This window comes from Rhinichthys klamathensis, unplaced genomic scaffold (assembly GCF_029890125.1).
Source record: "Rhinichthys klamathensis goyatoka isolate OS25496 unplaced genomic scaffold, OSU_Roscu_1.1 h1tg000032l_1, whole genome shotgun sequence".
NCBI classification, from domain to species: domain Eukaryota; kingdom Metazoa; phylum Chordata; class Actinopteri; order Cypriniformes; family Leuciscidae; genus Rhinichthys; species Rhinichthys klamathensis.
The window spans coordinates 2,346,210-2,367,096 of NW_026606581.1; the positions used below are offsets into that span (position 1 = coordinate 2,346,210).

General features: G+C 37.4%; 1 protein-coding gene across 1 annotated transcript in view; it reads left to right on the forward strand.

The window, feature by feature from the left end:
* The window catches only part of slc24a4a (solute carrier family 24 member 4a), a 65,863-nt gene extending 47,158 nt beyond the window's left edge, over positions 1–18,705 (forward strand). Inside the window, exons 8-18 of the mRNA XM_056245543.1 lie at positions 1,318–1,343; positions 1,429–1,482; positions 1,932–2,077; positions 3,790–3,959; positions 5,049–5,196; positions 7,232–7,398; positions 15,377–15,491; positions 15,587–15,699; positions 15,792–15,857; positions 17,799–17,969; positions 18,046–18,705. Of these exons, the coding sequence (XP_056101518.1) occupies positions 1,318–1,343; positions 1,429–1,482; positions 1,932–2,077; positions 3,790–3,959; positions 5,049–5,196; positions 7,232–7,398; positions 15,377–15,491; positions 15,587–15,699; positions 15,792–15,857; positions 17,799–17,951 (1,158 nt within the window). The 3' untranslated portion in view covers positions 17,952–17,969; positions 18,046–18,705. The remainder of the gene's footprint in view (positions 1–1,317; positions 1,344–1,428; positions 1,483–1,931; positions 2,078–3,789; positions 3,960–5,048; positions 5,197–7,231; positions 7,399–15,376; positions 15,492–15,586; positions 15,700–15,791; positions 15,858–17,798; positions 17,970–18,045) is intronic.
* Positions 18,706–20,887: the final 2,182 nt, after the last annotated feature.

The window sequence follows — 20,887 nt, forward strand, 5'->3', positions numbered from 1 at the left end:
AATCAGCAAAAGATTCCAACAGCTATAAAGCATTTTGAACAACTTGTATATCTTTATATATAGTAATAGTGTGTAATAAGCTTCAAATATATATTTATTAATATTGATTACATAATATTTTATATATATATATATATATATATATATATATATATAATATATTATGTAATCAATATGAATATATATATATATAGACAAAAACATGTATCTTTGTTTACTTGATTTATTTTAATGTTCATTTTGGGGCTATGTTATCCATAATGTTGTTTTGGATCTAATCTTTGACTATTATTTTTTTAGTTATTTAGTAAATATTTAAGTTATATTTATTAGGGCTGTATTCTCCCAGTCGACTAGTTGATTTATTGGTCGATACGTTCTGGCTCGACCAAAATTCTGATTGGTCGATTTTTCTGTGTTAATTTCATCAGGTGGAAAGCACTAATTGCTTGTTTCACAGGTAACAGTCTGTCTTCAGAACACCCCCCTTGTTTTCACTTTTTTTGGATTAGCCCAACCCAATGCCTAAACCTAATGAGCAATTGCGCTGTGCCCACTGTTTGTATTTGTTTTGAGCCTATGCTTTATTTTTCAGTTATGCACTTTATTTCGTTTCTGCTCTCATCTTGATCTGGTTTGTTTAATAATTATTTTTTTATTATTATTAAAGTTAACGTGACTTTTGTGTTTAAGTTAATAGTCTATTTGTGTGTCAGCCGCGAAGCTGAGCTCCTATGTTCAGCCTTGCTCTGTGTGAGGACATGCACAGAGCGGCTGAAATGATAGTGTCTGTCAGTTATTATAACATGACAAAAACAATTGTCTAAATGATGTTGCATATTCCTCAACAGTTCTTGTGCTGATATCACTAGTTGACAGTACTATTTTCGAAAATCATAGGCTAGCTATAATATTGCCCAGTGGCACGTGATGCAACGCTGTCAGAGCCGACAGACTCGAGTGTGTCATTTCAGTGCAAAATAATATTAATTTAATATACTGCAAATAGCCTACTAGTTTTTGTTTATTTATAATTAATTTAGGCGGACAAGGCTACCAAGTACTGCGCAGCTAATTAATCTAACGTTTTTTTTTCCGTCTCCCCCCCCCCATTTAGTCGATTTCTAGTTGAAATTTCAGGATTTCATTCGACCAAGATTTTCTTTGGTTGATTACAGCCCTAATATTTATATAGTTTTTAGACTATTATTCATCTGTGAAGAAAATGCAGGAAACAAAGACATAATGAATAGAACCATGTGCAATGAAATTCTGCTGCCACTCCATGATTACTTACAGACTGTATATTTCTTTCAGTTTATTTACGATGACAAGATTTTGTGGTAAGTGATCCTCTGTTTGAGTATACCTTATCTTGACCGGTTGATGGCAGAGATCTGATTGGCTTCCTCCTCTCTCTCTCTGCAGGTGGGAGAGTCTGGTACTGATTCTCATGTATGTTGGCTACATCGTCATCATGAAGTGAGTCCTCCTTTTTGTATACTCATTTAAACATCAGATTCTTTATTTTAATTAAAAACATTTTGCCTTCAAATATTTTTTTATTATTTATAATTTACGCATTCATTTTTAACTGTTTAATTAACTAAAGGGGAGTGTGTTATCGAAGTACTTTGTGGTATTTAAATTTAAGGTATTGAATCCTTAATGGTATTGGTATGCTGACTTAAGGTGCGGTCACATTGTTCTGTGGGGTTTTTTTTGTGTGTGTGAGGGTGAAATCCAATTGTTTCAACAAGAATCCTCGTGATTGGTAATTCCGTGTGAGGGCGAACGATTTCCTCATGCAGATTTTGCAATGGTTCAAGTTGGTCAATAGATAATAGACTGGGAAATTTTACTGTTTCCACACCTTTGGAGTTTAGATTGTTTTGTTTAAATCAGTTTCTGTGTGTGTGTTTTTTTTTTAGGTTTAACACTAGCATTCAAAACTCCTTTGCGGGCAAGGATGGCAAGGGTGTCGTCAATGGTAACGCGGTCAGCAGCGAGATGGAGGATGGTAATGAATGTTATGGGCAGTTTTGGGATGATGCATCATGGCCGCTACTCAGCCCAGGTAAGGGTAACTAGACAGGCTTCCTCATGGGATAGCGACTAATCCTCTCCTGCTTGCAACAAAGTCGGATCTTGTTCTCTTTAAATTAATTCCACTCTACTATCTGTATGTCTTCTGTTTGTAAAACCTATGCCAACAGCACTTAATAAATGCGTAGCCATCTGACGTCTCTTATGAGAGGCTGACACTTTGCTTCCTTGCTGAATAACCATGGTGCGCTTTCTGTTTCAGAGCACAGTGTCCTGTAGTGCAGCTCTAACTGTTGTGCTGCGTGGCGGTCTGTCACCCCCCTGCTGAAGCCTGTCTGTTTAGCCTTACTAAATCTGCCCTGGCTCTTGTCTCATCTTGCTGTGTGTGTCTGTCTCTTATTCCCAGTACCAGTGATACATCCTTCCATTCTTTTTACAAAATGGTATCTATCACTGTGCCTATAATAAGATTTGTGTTCATGTGAGGTTTTTTTTTATCTTCTAAGGTCAAAGGCAATATAGTGAAATATAGATATGGTACCGTCAACATTAAATCAGAATTGAGGATGTTCCTGGTCTTATTGTGCAGAATTTATCAGAGCATGTAATTCCAAAGAAAAAAACTTTGTCTTTATAATCTTTGATTGAAATATAATAATTGCTCTGCTTCTAAAACGACTTGGCTTTTTGATTGATGTCACCAAGCCCTGTTATTTTTAACACCTCTGTCAAATAGAAACCACTTTTCATATATGTATATATATTGGCCTGATATTTATATGGCCAAAAAGATGAAATTCTAAATGTGTGTAGCCTAATGTAAATAAATGAAATATTTATAACAGTATAGCAGACTACTTGCATAAAATGGATATAAATATAAGTTGTGGCTCTATATCTCTCAATAATCTCTTGGTAAGATGATATGTCCAGCTTGTTACAGCAGGATGGATTCTGATTTGCTGTCAATGTTGTTATCATCCATCAGCTGGATATAATCGTTCTGAAAGTGATTTGATTTATATTATTTCTCTGTGCCATTATAGTTATAAATGTGGAGTGAACTCTGCTATTCTTTAATATTGAGAAATATTTTTAGAACTGTATCTTCATAGTTATCGTCCTTGGTGTGTATCAAATGATGCAGTAGGCTTTATAGGGTTAAATATCACACAGTAGTCAATACCGACATATTGCGACACCCTAACAACAATGAAGACTTGGTGGTATGAGATTGGGATGGGACTATCTGTTTGGCCAACGAATGGCAGAAACAAGTGTTTGAGAAACGCTAAAAAATATATCTTTGGTCATTGTGTTTGTCGTTGTTGATAGTGTATTGGCAGTAGAGCTCTTCCTGTGATGTCCAGCTGTAATCTGGAGGATGATTGAGATTTCATTTTATGTTATTATTCTATGTTGATGGTTTCTGACAGTATACTGAGGGGCTCAGAGGTGGGCCTACAGTCTATCCCAGCAGGAATCAGTCTCTCACAGACAGGACTTTAGAATTTTGAAATCTGTGACATCATTTTTTTTTTCTTTTGAGAGTTTGGGTTTATGGTCCTGCTGGTTTCTGTGCACCATTGTTGTGTGTATTTATTTATTTTTTGCTCTCTTGGTCTCTCTCTGTGTGTGTGTGTGTGTGTGTCTGTGTGCAAATACGGTACATTCTGTGTGTTTTGGGCATGAGTACCATGTGTAGGTCCACTTACAAATGTTTTTTTTCTTCCGTGTCCGCAGTAAAGCCCAGTAAAACATACTCTAGGGGCTCTGTTGTGATGGTGGACGAGATGATAAATTCAAGCCCTCCACATTATCGGTTTCCCGAGGCCGGCCTCAGGGTCATGATCACCAACCACTTTGGACCCAAGACACGTCTGCGCATGGCAAGCCGACTTATCATCAACGAGGTAAGAAAATACACCTGCTGAGTGAACACCTCTGAGAAAATAAGCTAATAATCCTCAAAAGTCTTTGGGTTACGGTGATTTTAACACGGTAATGGAAACTGAGTCCTCAAGCCCATTTTAAAAGGATAGTTCACAAAAAAAATCCTCATGATGTTTAGAACCTGTATTAAATTTTTCTGAAGAACACAAAAGAAGATATTCTGGAGGAAAAAAAAATTAAGTGTTGTTTTGGACCCCATTGAGTTTCATTATATAGACAAAAACCAGTTCTTCAAAATCTCTTTTTTCTGTCAAACATAAAAATAGTCATACAGGTTTAGAACAGCATGAGTGGAACACAATACATTAAATTCGTGCCATTTAAATTCGTCCATTTTGCTTATTGTAGCTTTTTCAAACATCATCTTTTACTTGGAAAATGTCACAATACAGAATTAAATGGGTTGTGAATACGGATTCATGTTAAATTCAACCGATATGAGTCTGATGTAAAATGGATGTATTCGGCTATTTTATAAGGGCTTCAAATGCAGCTCATCTTTTCATAATTACGAGTTTGCACTATCCGATTTATAATAGTGTAACTCTGGCAACCCAGATACTGGATTATAACCCAGAGTTCTGAATAGCTTATGCACCCGTCTTTGTTGGTTAACTCAGCACTGTGGAGATCTCTCATCAGGTAGTCCAGTTCTGGGTGTGAGGCTGATTAAACTGTTTCTATAAATATCCACAAAAAATTGTTAGAAATTCAAACCCCTGCTACAAAGACTGCTGAGAAATTTGATAGAGACATGTCAGCTAGTTCAGAAAGAAATGAGGCTGTGAATGGTGTTAAATTGATAATGGATGAATGTTATGGACACAAGGTTGTCACTATAACATTTTAAGGGACAGATCACCCAGAAATTGGGAAAAAAAATCTGCTATTTACTTTTGTTTTGTTTTCTAACCCATGTGTTTTAGAAAAATAGCATCATACTGGCTGGGAATAACGATTCCTTCAAAGTATCTTAATTGAAAAGTGAGATTGTGAGGAAGTGGATAAGAGTGAACTTTTTGTTCAGTTTTTGCTCGTTATACATGCAGCAGCAGCGGCTGGGGAAGACGGCCAATGGGGGGGACGAAGTGCTGGTGGCTGACCAGAGAGCTGACACCATGGAAAATGGCAACGTAGCGGAGGACAAACTCTCTGAGGAGCTGGAGAGTGAGATGTCATCTCCTTTCAGCTTGCCTGGTGAGGCGGTTTGACTTTCACACATTAACACGTTGGATCTTTAACTGCATGTGGTGGCATCTGAAATGCGTATACCTAATTCACATAGTTATTATTCTGTAAGTTGATATAAATTAATAAGGTTCCCATGATTTTTTTATTATTATTATTTTTATTTTTATCTTGAAATATCAAGGTGTTTTAAAATTGGGATTTCCAGGCCTGGAAAAATCATGGAATTCATTTCTTTAAAAATGTTAAAGGGATACTCCACTTTTTTTGGAAATAGGCTCATTTTACAACTCCCCCAGAGGTAAACTGTTGAGTTTTACCGTTTTTGAATCCATTCAGCCGATCTCCGGTTCTGGCGGTACCACTTTTAGCATAGCTTAGCATACATCATTGAAGTGGACAAGACCATTAGCATTTCTCAAAAAAAAATGACCAAAGTGTTTCGATATTTTTCCTATTTAAAACTTGACTCTTCTGTAGTTACATCGTGCACTAAGACCGACGGAAAATGTAAAGTTGCGATTTTCTAGGCTGATATGGCTAGGAACTATACTCTCATTCCTGCGTAATAATCAAGAAACTTTACTGCCGTACCATGAGTGCAGCAGGCGCAGGCACTTAGTCCCGGTCACGTTGGAAGTTACCGAGCTGGGGACTATTTTCAGGCGCTGCGTCATATCATTACGCCTGCTACACTCATGGTACGGCAGTAAAGTTTCTTGATTACTACGCAGGAATGAGAGTATAGTTCCTAGCCATATCAACCTAGAAAATCGCAACTTTACATTTTCCGTCGGTCTTAGTGCACGATGTAACTACAGAGGAGTCAAGTTTTAAATAGGAAAAATATTGAAACTCTTTGGTCATTTTTTTTTTTAGAAATGCTAATGGTCTTGTCCACTTCAATGATGTATGCTAAGCTATGCTAAAAGTGGTACCGCCAGAACCGGAGATCGGCTGAATGGATTCAAAAACGGTAAAACTCAACAGTTTAACTCTGGGGGAGTTGTAAAATAAGCCTATTTCCAAAAAAAGTGGAGTATCCCTTTAACACTTTACATTTAGGTATAATGAATTAACAATGAACTAACAATGAACTGTTTTTATAGCATTTATTAATATAGGTTGTTGGTATTAATTTATAAATCTACTGTTGTTCATTCTTAATTAAACTACCTTATAGAAACGTTTTACCTAAATTTTGGAAAAAAAATAAATAATGGAAAAAGTATTAAAAATAATCATTTTAATTAAAAATATACTTTGTGTTTGCGTGTACATACGCCAACAGTTTTTGGTCAGCAAGGATGTAATAAATCAGTAAAAGTGGAAGTAAAGATTTTACATTGCTGTTTTTTTCTTCAAAGGATCTTTTTTTTTTTAATTTCCACAAATTTATCAGAACAACTGTATTCAACATTGATAATATAGCACCAAATAAGCATATTATAATGATTTCAGAAGGATCGTGTAACACTGAAGACTATATTAATGTTTTTTTTTAAACCGTATTTTCAAGGTATTACTATTGTTACATATATACACATGCTGTATACATTCAACTGAAATATTTCCCTTTTGGTGATTAGTAAACTCTGGAAATGGAAAAACAAAGAATTGGACATTTTTACTTTTACATTTTTTATTTATTGTTAAGCTGTTTTTTTTTTGTTTTTGTTTTTTTTAAATCTTCAGTTATGAGTGATATATCATTTGCCACATTTACAGTATATTTTGTTTGTTTTTGGTTGGTTGTGAATGTACCTGGTACAATAAGAACACTGAATTGACTGAACAATGCACTTGTTTTAATTTGTGTGAGCTCAGTTGTGAGAATCACATGACACAGGATCTCGTTATTGTGTTGAGATTATGGCTTTTTCCTCTTTTTTTTTTTTTTTTCTTGTGAGCTGTGCTGCCCGCCCAGTGAACTCCTAAGTCATCATAAATAAAAGGACAGGATGGTCAAATGAATGCCATGAACATAAAAATATTTTTTTTTGTGGAGGCTTAATTGGTGACATGCTGTACCATGTGACTGTAGGTGGCGCTTTGGATAAAGTGAAGTTTTTCATTTCCTGGCCCATTTTGGTGTTGCTGTACTTCACTGTGCCCAACTGTGCCAAGCCGCGGTGGGAGTTCTGCTTCATGCTGTCCTTCTTCCTTTCGACGCTGTGGATAGCTGCCTTCTCCTACATCATGGTGTGGATGGTGAGTTCCTTTGTGTATGTAAGCATCTGTATTTGGATACTGCTTTTTCCTGCATTATTTAATTTAATTTAGTATTTAAATGTAAAAAAAATTGTCTTAATGCAGGATATTTAAAATCTTAATCACATCACTTAACTTAACTTAATCACATCACTTTTTGATCATAATCAAAAATATCTTTATTGCCAAGTGTGCTTGCACACTCAAGGAATTGTTCTTGGTACTGAAGCTTCTAGTACACTTAGAAGATCAGTATACAAATACAACAACATAGAAATATTGAAATAAAATTGAAGAATAAAAATATAAGTATAAAGACTCATTTAGGTTTTGTCATAAACTTATTTACATTATTTTGAATAATTTGAATAAATATCAACCGAGTTTACAAAGATTTTGCACTAAGCAGGGTATTGCACTTACAGGCATATGCCTTGGGAGGCATTTAACAGGTAATGGGCGTTTACAGCTCTGCGTTCCTTCACGTGGATCATTTGCATGTGAACAGTTCTTGCGCGTGTGGGTGTGGTCACATTAGAACTAATGAGCTCGGGCTGGAGAAACTACATGTCGTTGCTTTCATACGGATTACTTAAACAGAGAATATTTGTTTTTGATATGATTTACATTTAAAAATGGAGACTTCAAGCTTTGTAAAAGCTTTGTGTTTCAGAATGATCTTCACATTGAGAGAGACGACAGAACGCGCATCATGTTTATTTTCTTTATTTTACGAAAAACACAACATTTTGTTTTTATTATTAGTGTACACAAATAAAAGACATTTAACAGTTTTTAATGATGTATAACACTTGCCTGTATGACAAAAATTGACGGAGTTATTTGAGTCTCTTTTGCACTAATAAGAAAAAAAGCGAGACAATCACGCCGCCGCGATAGCCGACCCCAGGGGTTTAAGAGGGAAATGGCCTGTGTGTGAAAGTTGTTCCTGCGCCTAGATGTTCTAGTGCCCAGTGACCTGAATCGCCGTCCAGACAGCAACAATTCAAACAGGTGGTGGCCAGGGTGAATAGAGTTTGTGATGACTTTACCTGCTCTCTTTCTCACTCTGGAAGAGTACAGGTCCTGGAGGGTGGACAGGGGAGCACCAATAATCCTCTCAGCAGTCTGGACTGTCCTTTTGTAGTCTTATGTCTGATTTGGTAGCTGAACCAAACCAGACCGCTATAGAAGTGCATAGAACAGACCCAATGACGGCTGAGTAGAACTGTGTCAGCAGCTCCAGTGGCAGGTTGAACTTCCTCAGCTGCTGAAGGTAGTACAACCTCTGCTTAACAGAGGGCCGTTCAAACATATTCAATCCCATGAGCGTCTACACTACAAAAGCAATCAGGTCGAATGTCTACCTTTAAAAAGTCGAGCTTGTCCATTTTCCACCACTTCCAGACTCCATTTACACCTGTATTAGCATTGTCTACTTGATTCGTTTGACCGAAACACATCTTAATACCAGGTATAAACAGGGCCTAAGATCCTTGCATAAGTCCCAGGTCTGTCGAGATGTTGCAGGATGTAATGCTGTCCCATGTTGACTGCAGTTTGCATACAGAAAAAACGGGCCTGTAGATGATGCAGAGGTCCAGTGATGTTCTTCAGGTAAGCTATAACAGCAGTCCTTCAAACGACCTCATGATCACAGGCGTGAGTGCGACAGGTTTGTACTCATTATGTTCAGTGATTTTAGGTTTTTGGGGAGTGGAATGATAGTGGAGTGTTTGAAGCAGCAGGGAACTTCACACTGTTCCAGTGATCTGTTGGAAGATCTGTGTGAAGATAGGGGCCAGTTTGTCAGTGCAGACTTTTAAACATGCCGGTGAAACACAGTCTGGGCCTGGTGCTTTTCTAGTCTTCTGTTTTTTGAAGACCCTGCACCAGTGATGGGAATACCGGCGTTATAAATAAACAGCGTTACTAACGGCGTTATCTTTTTCAGTAACGAGTAATCAAACGAATTACTGTTTCCCCCGTTACAATGCCGTTACCGTTACTGACAATAAAATGCGGCGTAACTATAATTGAGCTCACTGAAGCGGTTTTCATCAGAGTATGCTCTCTCTCTCTCAGCCATAGGACCCGCAAAGTTTTTTGTCTGGTGTGTGTTTAAGGTGCTGGACTGGACAAAAGTGAGGCAAACGCCGCGAGAGAGAGACCGAGTGTCTGAGAGAGCGAGCGACATTGCGAGAGAGAGACAGAGGGTGTCCGAGCATTATATAGTTTGTTTATAAATAAATTACTCATTTCAGCATCCGAATAATCTCTGTAGCCTATTGGTATCATCTGCAACGTTTTAAGTAGTTTACATGGTTATAAAAATAAAACCCCAAAATAACTTGACCGGTTATGAACACGTGCGGCAAAAGTGCCTAGAATTTGGCTTAAACAACCTCTGATGATGATGTTCTCTGTAGGTTATAAAAATAAAACCCAAAAATATAATTTTATTATTTATTTTTGGTACATTGTTCAGTATTATAGGCTAACGGTTTACATTTGTGAGGAAGAAAATACTTCAAGTAGGCTACAGTATGTCTACCAGTTGTGAAGTTGTGTGAAAGTTTTATCAGTTTAATTTGCACACACAAAGAGTTTGTATATATTTTTATTATTATTTATTCATTTTTGGTACATTTCTTAAGAACCATAATTTATTTTTAGACTTATTTGTTGGCCAGTTGCGGTCTGTGCAATAAATATTAAAAGTTCTAAACATCTATTGTATTTTATTGTTCCACTATAGTAATGATATTTACAATAATATATTGAATTTAATAGGTGTCTCTATTGTCCCACAGCAACATTAAAATAGTGTAGATTAGTGTACACTTTTATAATAATAATTTATTTTATTTGGTGTCCATTTTCATTCATTTAACATTTAAGTTATTTGACATTTGAACATTTTATTAAAAAGTAACAATAGTTAATTTGCCTGGTAATTAGTTACTTTTATAATGATGTAACTCAGTTACTAACTCAGTTACTATTTGTGAGAAGTAACTATAACTAATATTTTTTTATTTTTTGGTGTTGGTGTATATGTGAAGTGCAGATCAGAGCAGGGGAGGGGTGTGAGACTGGGCTTTTTTCAAAGCTACAGTAAAACACGTTTAGATCCTCAGCCAGTTGTCGATTCTCCAGAGATCGGGGCAGTGGCCTGTCCAGACTGATGCCGGATTGTTGGGATGAAAACTGTTTTTTCAGCTTTTCATAGTAGCTTATTTTAGCCACTCTGATCTCCTTTGTCAGTGCGTTTCTGGCCTGGTTGTACAAGATTTGTTCCCCACTTCTGTATGCATCATCTTTGGCATGACAAAGAAAGAACTTAGGCCCCGTCCACACTACTGCGTTTTCGTTTAAAAACGGAGACCTTTTGCTATGTTTGCACCTCCCGTCCACACTAAAACGGCAAAAACGGAGACCCAAAACGGAGAAGTTTAGAAACGCTGCCGATCCGTTTTTCGTTTTGAATCTCCGGAGGGCGTTTTAGTGTAGACGGGTCAAAACGGAGGACTTTAGAAACGATGACGTAGTAGAGGCTCACGCTCGGCTCTATGATTGGGTGTCATCAGTCATGGCGTATATCTTTGCTAGCAGCTGTTGTACAAGTAAATTCTGCATTTTACAACGCTATAACTGCCTACATGCGCCAGAGTCAAGCTATTAATCGAGCGATCTGTGACAATTCCCGTGAGCAGCGGCGGCGTTGACCGTACATGGAGCGTCGGTTTGGGGTTAACCCAGAGCATGGTGGGATAATTTTATCAATGAAGTTGTGTTTACAACGGCACGCGCATGCCCAGTGTTGGTGAATGGTCACTTGATCCGCGTTTTCAGTCGTTTTAATGTGGACGGAGATCAATTCTAATACGCAGCTAAAACGCTGGTGTGGACGGAGATCATATTCGTTTTAATTATCCGTTTCTAAACTAAAACGCAGTAGTGTGGATGGGGCCTTAGTTGTCTGAGTGTTGCTGTAAACCATGGCTTATTATTGAATGATAAAAATGTCCTAGTAGGAATGCACATCCTCACAGAAACTGTTCAATGATGTTATTGGTGGCAGCAGCTTTCCATTCACAAAGTTAACTGACCATATAACATACTATATTATAGCTGTATACAGTATAACTGCCAGAGGTGGGTAGAGTATCCAAAAACTGTACTCAAGTAAAAGTACAAGTACTTATAGAAATATTTACTCAAAGTAAAAGTAATAATCTTAAAAGTTACTTGAGTAAGAGTAAAAAAGTATCCAATGAAAAAACTACGCAAGTAGTTAGTTACTAGTTACTTTGGATCACATAGGCCTATATATATATATATATATATAACATGATATTATTTAGATATTTTTTCATTTTAATGACTAAAATTATCATAATTAGATAAGCTATCTTTGCAACAAAAACAGAAGAGACAAACATTATTTCTGTATATCTGTATATTATATCTATAGCCCGAAAACCATTGCCTGTCCTTTGGTTTGTATAATAACTTATACAACTACATTTGGATTATTAGACAATGTCGGAATAAAGTGACTATGGAGTTTTGCATTAATATGTAAAGGGGTGGGAACCATTGACACAGATTAGAAAGAGTTAAAACTCTGCATGTGCTCGCAGTCATGTCATGCCAAACACAAACAACGATCAAATGCACGGATCTTCTTCTGTCTGTTCTCCAAAATGTATTTAAATGTAGGCTATATTTGTGAAAGCATCTTTAAACTGGTTAACTGTGTCTAATAAGGCAGGCAAAGGCATTCGTTTTCAAGTCGAGTTCGCACGCCACTGCGCAATACACACATTGTGTGTGTACACACATTCATAAACTGGACGATGATAGCTTATTTAATGTATAAATTAATGTATATGTCCAAAAAAAGGGTAATGTCATACGTTGTAGTAGTGCTAAATGGCGTAATAATCTGTTTGGTTGTAAAATGTATTACCTGAATGAAATGAAATCGAATGTATCGTTGTGTGGAATAATTCATTCACAGACAGCTTACGAAGTAACATACGAAGATGTTCAACTAATAAAGATCTTCATCGCTGGCAAAAAATATGATGCATTTGCAGATTTACTTTCTAGACTGTACTAGGGCTGTCAACTTTAGTCGTTTAGTCGACTAATCGGTCGATGCCGTCTTGGTCGACTGACATTCTTATTGGTCGACCAGTTGCATTTTTTTTTTTTTTACCAATAGAAAGAAATTTTCAATGATTTACTCCTTGATATTTATTCCTTTATAAGCAGTTAAATATTACTGTATTCTAAATATAATTAGCCTATGGTTTATCCCCAACTTTAAATGCTTTAATTTAGGCTATTTTGTAACAGCGCCACAGTTTAGCGCACACACATAGAACACTCGGTTCGCACCTGTGGCTGGCTGCGCTGCTGCTTCGTGCTCAGTAAGGGATATAGGTAGTTTAGCTGTATTCATTCAGTTAGAACGCTACTTGTTTCGGTTTTTATGTTTTTATACACTATATGTTTGTATCTCGATGCGGCGTGGACGCACTTGGAAAAAAAAGAGCGTGTCGCACCGCGACCGTTGCTTCCATCATTAGCGCACACCGCGCGCCTACATTTGAAATCGAACTTGAGCGCGCAAAAGACGTGAGCAGTCCCTTTAACGGCTTTATCATGCTGACTCAATAGATTGTGTTTTCTTGATATGTTTTTGTTTTTATTTGTACACTTGACGCATTTGAAAATAGCCAAAATAATGTAACAAAACGAAAATAAACCTATATGCGGTCCTACAATAAAGCCTATTATTATTAGGATTGTTTTTTAGGCTCTTTGGGTTTTTGTGTGTGTTTGTTTTAAAACGCCTAGATAGGCTGGACAAAAGTTAACCCATAGCTTTGAAAGTAAAGAAGAATATACAGCCTGTATAAACGAGAGCTTTTGTTAGGATTTTTCATTGTGGCAGATAGCAGTTATATTTTTTGTAGCGTGTGGTGTGGTCAGGTGCGCGATTGTGACTGTCACTATAGACCTAGGACAGAGCTCCTCACTTTTTGCAGTTAAAAAAAAATCACTTAATTTTCAAAGAATTGTATTATTATTATAGTTTTATGTATTTTTGATGTTTTTTCGTTGTTGTTTTATAAATGCTCTATGACTATTGTTAAAAAATGTTCAATCAAAACATCGCGTCTTTTTTTTTTTTTTTTTTTTTTGTCGACTAATCGTTGCGCAGGACAAGATTTGGTCGACTAAGGATTTCTTTGGTTGACTACAGCCCTAGACTGTACTGTAGACTGTGGACCGCCACTTCATACAACGCTCTTGATGTTCTTAAATCTTCCTGTTACGACTCCGAGACGATTCAGTGCGTGCAGGAAACTGAACAGATCATTCAAACTGATTCGCGAACCGATTTAGACAGATCTGCCCAACTTGTTTGATGACGTCTTTGAACAGAATCGACTCAAAAGAGTGATTCATTTGTGAATTGAGCATCGCTCATGCCCAGAAAAAAAGAGAGAGCGCGCGCTTAGAATAAACTACGCTTTTAACAACATATTGCATTAAAATAAAGTAACGAGAGGAACGTCGCCCAACGTAACGAAGTAAAAGTACCGTTTTTTCATTAGAAATGTACTCGAGTTAAAGTAAAAGTACCCACAATTAAATCTACTCTTAAAAGTAAAAAAATTCCAAAAAAATACTCAAGTAAATGTAACGAAGTAAATGTACTTCGTTACTACCCACCTCTGATTACTGCTATATGGACATTATTTTGATAATCATCTCTAACTGATAACAGAATACTTTCTAAATTGTAACATTGAAACAAGCATTTTTTTGTAAAGCTGCTTTGAAACAATGTGAAAAGCTCTATACAAATAAACTTTAATATGCATTAACTTTGACTGTCCAAGTATTTGTAAAACGGTTTTATTTTTTCCTTAAGTTTATTTAGACCCCCGGGGGGCCCTCGGACGCCAGTTTGAAAATGTCTCTGTTTTGACTTAATATTTCTTTGAGTTTTGGCTTATTTTGGGCCATGCTGCTTGCAGGCATGTTACATCACTATTCTGCCCTACAAAGGCTAAGAGCAGTATCTTCAATTTTTCAAAAAAAAATTTTTTGCACAAATAAAAAGTGCAGGATCTGCTCTACAATCTGTTAAAATTTCATATGGCTACCTAATACATTTCTTATATAAATGTACATTTTTTTGTTGCAGTATTGTATAGAAAAGTAGAGTGAAACCAAGGCAGAATGCAGTATCTGCCCGTTCTGCAGCAGTCTGCCTTGGTTTCACTATGATACTGCAGTTTGCCTTTGTGTGGCATGAGTCAGGTTTTATAGCATACTGTATATGTATGCTATAAAACAATTTTGTATGCTATAAAACCTCTAAGAAACTGTCAAAACGGCTTCACTTTTACGTGGAAAAATGCTGGTGAAACTTGCCTTAAACAACAAGGAACCAAAAACTGGTCAGTTTTAACCCCTTTTTTTGTCAATTTTGTCTAATACCATTTTAATAGTTTGGTTATAATTAACATATACTGTACTTTTGACAACTATAAGCAGCTGCTGCCGCTGTGTGCAAAGGTCTGGGTGATTTATGATTTATGATAAGCAAGTGATTATGATCACTTACTACACTTACTGCTGTATGTTATTGTATGGCCATGTAAGTATACGCAGTAATGCAAAGGCAAAGCGCAGTATAGCCTATAAAACTGTCAAATTTTGCCTGACTGTCAAAAAACGAAATGTTTAATATTCACCTTCCTTTGATCTATCTAATTGTATCCTTTGTTGTTAATTTAATTGGATGCTTATATTTTGGTGTAAGAAAAACACAAAAAGCTGTTTTTCTCAGTTTGCCGTTTTTGCTGATACTGCTCTTAGCCTTTGTAGGGCAGTATTCCTTTAAGCATTTGCATTTCTTTGAGGCTCTCATGTGGGTTGCTGTGTGCAGGTCACAATCGTTGGATACACACTTGGAATCCCAGATGTCATTATGGGTATAACTTTCCTGGCTGCTGGCACCAGTGTTCCTGACTGCATAGCTAGTCTTATTGTCGCACGACAAGGTAGAGCTCTCCTTTGTTTTGTTTTCTTACCTTTGCTTATCTTTCATCCAAAATGAGCTTACTTTCCAACTCTGGATTTGTGTCTATGTGCTCAGGCCTGGGGGATATGGCTGTCTCGAACACGATTGGCAGCAATGTCTTTGATATCCTGGTTGGGCTCGGCGTTCCCTGGGGCATCCAGACAATGGCTGTCAACTACGGCTCTGTGGTATCTGTCTTTGTCACTCCTCAACCATGTGCACACACATACACTGCCACAAATACTGTAAAATGACCTTTTATTTTTTGTGTCCTATGTAGGTTCAAATCAACAGTAGAGGATTGGTTTACTCTGTTGTCCTGCTGCTGGGTTCGGTTGCTTTAACCGTGAGTAAATGTGAAGAACAATTCACCTCACAAAAACATTACATGGCCAAAAGTACTATATGTGGTCACCCTATTTTAGTTTTAGTTAGGCCTCCTAATTCCAGTGAAGACCTAACTTCTTTAAATGCTCTCTGGCTGGGTATATAGATATGATTTAGATTCTGATTCATATGGGTGTATTTTGGTTATATTTTGCTTGTGTATATAAAATAAATACTCTCTCTGCACATTTTAAATTATACAGGGCAGTATTTCAGATAGATTCAAACTGCCAATTCCTTTTTGAACTCCTTTGAACCGAAAGAACTTACTCCTAAGGGTCATTGGTTTTGTGAATCAGGCTACACTATTTGGATTTACTGCAGGGTCCTACAGGTCGACCGATAATGAATTTTACAGATAACTAATAACCTGGCAAATAACTGATTAATCCACTGATAGTTTTTAAAATCTGAAGAAAACAACTCAATTGGAAAAAGTATATTTTGTACATTTAAAAGACCTGAACTTTATTACAAATTTAGCAATAATGACTTCAGAATGTTTTGTGATTATTACAATAAAAAAAGTTATTGTCATGAAATATACAAAGATCAGCCGAAACATTATGCCCACCTGTCTAATAGGCTGTTGCTCCTCCGTGTGCCGACAAAACAGAGCAGACCCACTGAACCATGAATTCTTCCAGACCTCTGAATGTGTCCTGTCACTGTGGTATCTGGCACCAAGACATTAGCAGCAGATACTTTAAGTGTCGTAAGTTGCGACGTGGAGCTGCCATGGATCAAACTTGTTGGTTCAGCACATCCTACAGATGCTCAATCAGATTGAGATCTGGGGAATTTGAAAGCCAGGGCAACACCTTGAACTCTTCATCATGTTACTCAAACCATTCCTGTACATTGTGTGCAGTGGGACAGGGTGCATTATCCTGCGGAAAGAGGCCAATGCCATCTTGGAACACCATTGTCATGAAGGAGTGTACCTGGTCTGCAGCAATGTTTAGGTAGAAAATCCCAACCCAAAGTTTCCCAGCAAAACATTGCCCAGAGCATCGCATTCCCTTCCTCCCGTAACATCTTTAAAATTTTCTGACTCGTGCCACAGTAGACCTTCTGTTGGCTTGAACTATACGGAATAGCCTTTGTTGCCCTCACGCATCTGAGCCTTGGGAGCTCAACACCGTTGTTGGTTTGTGTCTTCTCGGACCACTGTCGGTAGGTTCTCACCACTGCTGACCAAGAGCACCCCATTAACCTTGGCGTTTCAGAGATGCTTTGACACGTGTCTGGCCATAACAATATGGCCCTTGTCAAAGTCTCTCAGGTCTTTACTCCTACTTATTTCTCCTGCATACAACTCGTTGACTATGAGAAATGATTAACATCTAATCAACCCAGACCTTGATGTGACTGTTGACATGGTCGACTTTTTTCGCTTCACCTGTGTGTGGTCGTAATGTTTTGGCTCATCAGTTTATAATTGGATAAATATATCACAGAAAGAGAGAGAGAGAGAGAAAAGGATCGTAGTCAAATTAACTTGATGTTTTTAAATGTATTTTTCAAATGTGTCCAACTATTATGTATCCATGTGCCCTCACATGATTGTTACACCGTTCATCTTTAAAACCAATATATTGGTCGACCAACTATACAGTTAAGTGCATTCAGTAGAACGTAGCAGCAAGTGCAGGACTGGAAGCGCTTTACAAGTACGTTTTTACACAGCCACTAAAAATAGGCATAACGTATAAGATCAATCTTGGGTTTCAAATGAAGATCAAAATAATTGGGAGAATCTTTTTTTTTTTTTTTTTTTTTTTTTTACAGCCCTACTTAATTACAGTTCTGCTACAGCATGACAGTGTTTAGGTGTCCATGCTGTGTATATATGTTTTGCTCTGACTTTTAACTCTTAATTTTGTTTCTCCACCTTCAGGTGTTGGGGATCCATGTGAACAGGTGGAGATTGGACTTTAAGCTGGGCGTGTACGTGCTTGTTCTGTATGTCATTTTCCTCTGCTTTTCTGTCATGATCGAATATAACGTCTTCACGTTCGTCAACCTGCCCATGTGCCTCGAGGAACTGTAGGCCGGGAGATTTTCATGGGCTTTGAACCAAAATACCTCCAGGAACCAAAATCACCAATGATTCTGCTGTTTCCTCTGTATAATCTCCTTACTGAGTCTCTACTGTTGAAGAAAACCACTGTCTCCCACTTCACATTCACACCACTGTGGTTCAGATGGAAGAACTGCATTTCCCAGAAGACTGTTGACTCTCCATCAATTCCAGGAAATGAAACTCTCGTTGGCAGCTCTTTATAACTGGATATTCTTCCACTTCTGAACCTTGGACAATCACAATGCAGCTCATAATTGTCTGTACTGGACTGTTTGAAGCTGGAAGATTCAGACTGTACACTTTCATCACAAACTGCACACACAGCAATGACAAAGAATGCTGCTCATTCCTATATGCATTAGCAATCTACATTTTCTAATTTCTGTCTTCCCTTAAGACACTCTGACATGAACATGAATATAATGCACTTTATATGTGGCATAAAACATCTATATCACATTAATTTATTTCCTCCAGTACGAAAAAATTTAAGTATGTCCTTGATGTGGTGCAACAAAAAGATGGAACTGACATGAAATCACTGCCCTCGGGCAAGAAAGTCATTCTCGCAGCTCGTTACACCCAAGAAAACTCTTGAAAATATGACTCGTAACAGATGTGAAGCATTTTCTGTTATGGATCATGCAGCAGGGGGCGAGATGTTCTGGAATCCTTATGAGCTGGACAATATATTTCCTGCTGAGAGCTTCTGGAGAGGTTAGCGAGGGGGGCCAGCTTCTGACACACCGAAACAGAAGCTCTTTTAGATATGTTTTGGTTTCCCTTTATCATTCCAGACCTGCATTAGTGAATGGAACCAATCATAAAGCACACATCAAAAGCTGCTCCTCACCTCTCGTTCAGACCAGAGCAGACGACCCTCAGGACCGCTCTTTGCTTGTTTTAGCAGTGTGGAATATGAGACTGGCAACTGTGGCTGCTTTAATATTTCGTACGCATACTGATGATGACATCACAGAGGATCCTGGATTTTGCAAACATGCTATAAATCTACGTGTTTGTTGTTTATATGTAAATATAACATCACTGATCCTGTTTGAACTAGTGCTTCCTTACAGATGAGGGGTGGGGGGTGGATTTACATATGTGACCTAAGAGGCCATTTTTTCTTTATTTCTAATGCACCCGTACCTCCCTCTCTGGATCTTTACTACCGTTTGTCTGTAATGCATGATTTGACACAAAGAAGCCATTTCTTAAGCAGGGCAAAAGCTTTGTGAGCTCATTGTCAATGTCCCTATAAGGATGAATCTCAAGAAACTGTGCCCAGGTCATATTTCACCCTAAAATCAAAAGTAAAACATAAATTATATTGTGCAAGTACTGTAAGTAAAGGTTTAGGACCATTAAATGCATTGCAACATCTATTTCCATGGCAGTTGAGCACTTTTTAAATCCCCAAAATATTACCATGATTTATAAATACTTAAAATGTATACTTTAAAATGTAAATTTATTTTACCGTAAATGCTTTTTTTTGTATTACGGTAAAAAAAAAACTCATTACGGTTATGAGAACAAAATGAAACGTGAAAATGTTTTTTTTTTTTTTGCGTAATTATGAGATTTTTTTTTCCCGTTGCCATGATGAAAATTACAGTATTGAGGTTTGAGGTTGAAAATCTACTTTGGGGTGAAGTATGAGCTGAACATGTTCTTGACAGGTCTCCTGAGTTACCCATAAATGGCAGCTACCGGACCCCTATTCAGCGGCTAGTGGGCTCAGGAGATCTGGACTTGAGCTTAGGGGAACACGTGTTTGTGTCTTTTGTCAGTCGTAGAACCTGTCGTTGTCAAGTGCTAGGAGGTGCTGTTGTGTGTGCAGAACGACAGGTGTTGCAGTATTTGATGTACACATTATATATGATATATGCAATCTCAGTGGGTGAGGGCTGAGTATGGGGATTATATTTTCATAGATGAGCCATGTTTGTGAAAGCTGCTGAAATCGTCCACCGCTGTTACACGAGCATGCAGATTCTGTCATCTAATCAGACATCACATTATTGCCATTCTGTAGAAAGTCAACTTTAGTTTATTGTGGCTTTGTGTTGTGCAGAATGACGGTGTTGTCTTGATGACTCTTTTCTTTCGTCTTTGTTCTGTGGTGTTTTTTCAGTGGTGATCTGTACGATTACATTATTCAGCTGAAATGGATACACTATATGCATAATGTTGGAGGAGCATTGAAAGCTTCTTTCTATGCCTGGTTGCCATGTTAGATAGTTAAGTCTTTCTAGCATTAAATGCTGCCAGTAATTTAGTACTTTAGGTCTGTTCTGTTTGTTTCTCTCCTGGTTGTTTTGGGAGTTCTCTTTTTTCCAGTGCAATCTACACTTAAGATACTTGTCAGCACACTATCCTTTACTATTGACTTTGTTGCAGATAATTTGTGCCATGCTTGATTTTTTTTACATTGTGTATTTTATAAATCTCTGACCTCTGGGGTGGTTTGATTGTTTCATCGGGTCACTTCGGATGGGATGTCTTTGTTGCCAGTTGTATAGCACTCCATTGTATGTGTCTTCAGAGGACAGAAACTTGAAGTAAAATGCTTCAAATGACTCTGTCAGGCATGAATATGCACACACATGAGTATGAGAATTTCTCATGCAGTCTTTTGATTTATTTAAGACACATGCACAGATACATGCGCAACTGCTTCACAGGTGACCTGCTGCACTGTGAGTGGAACGGCATATAAGAAACCTGTAAGGTACAGATTTAATGATTTTCAACACAAGACGTTGATGTGTAACTTGAATGTATTGTCTTGCAAGCAATGGATGTATCCAACCAATGCATTTTAATGTAAAGCAATAATCTAAAACGAATATGAATCATACGAGTATTGTATGGAGAAAACAATTAAATTATACAGT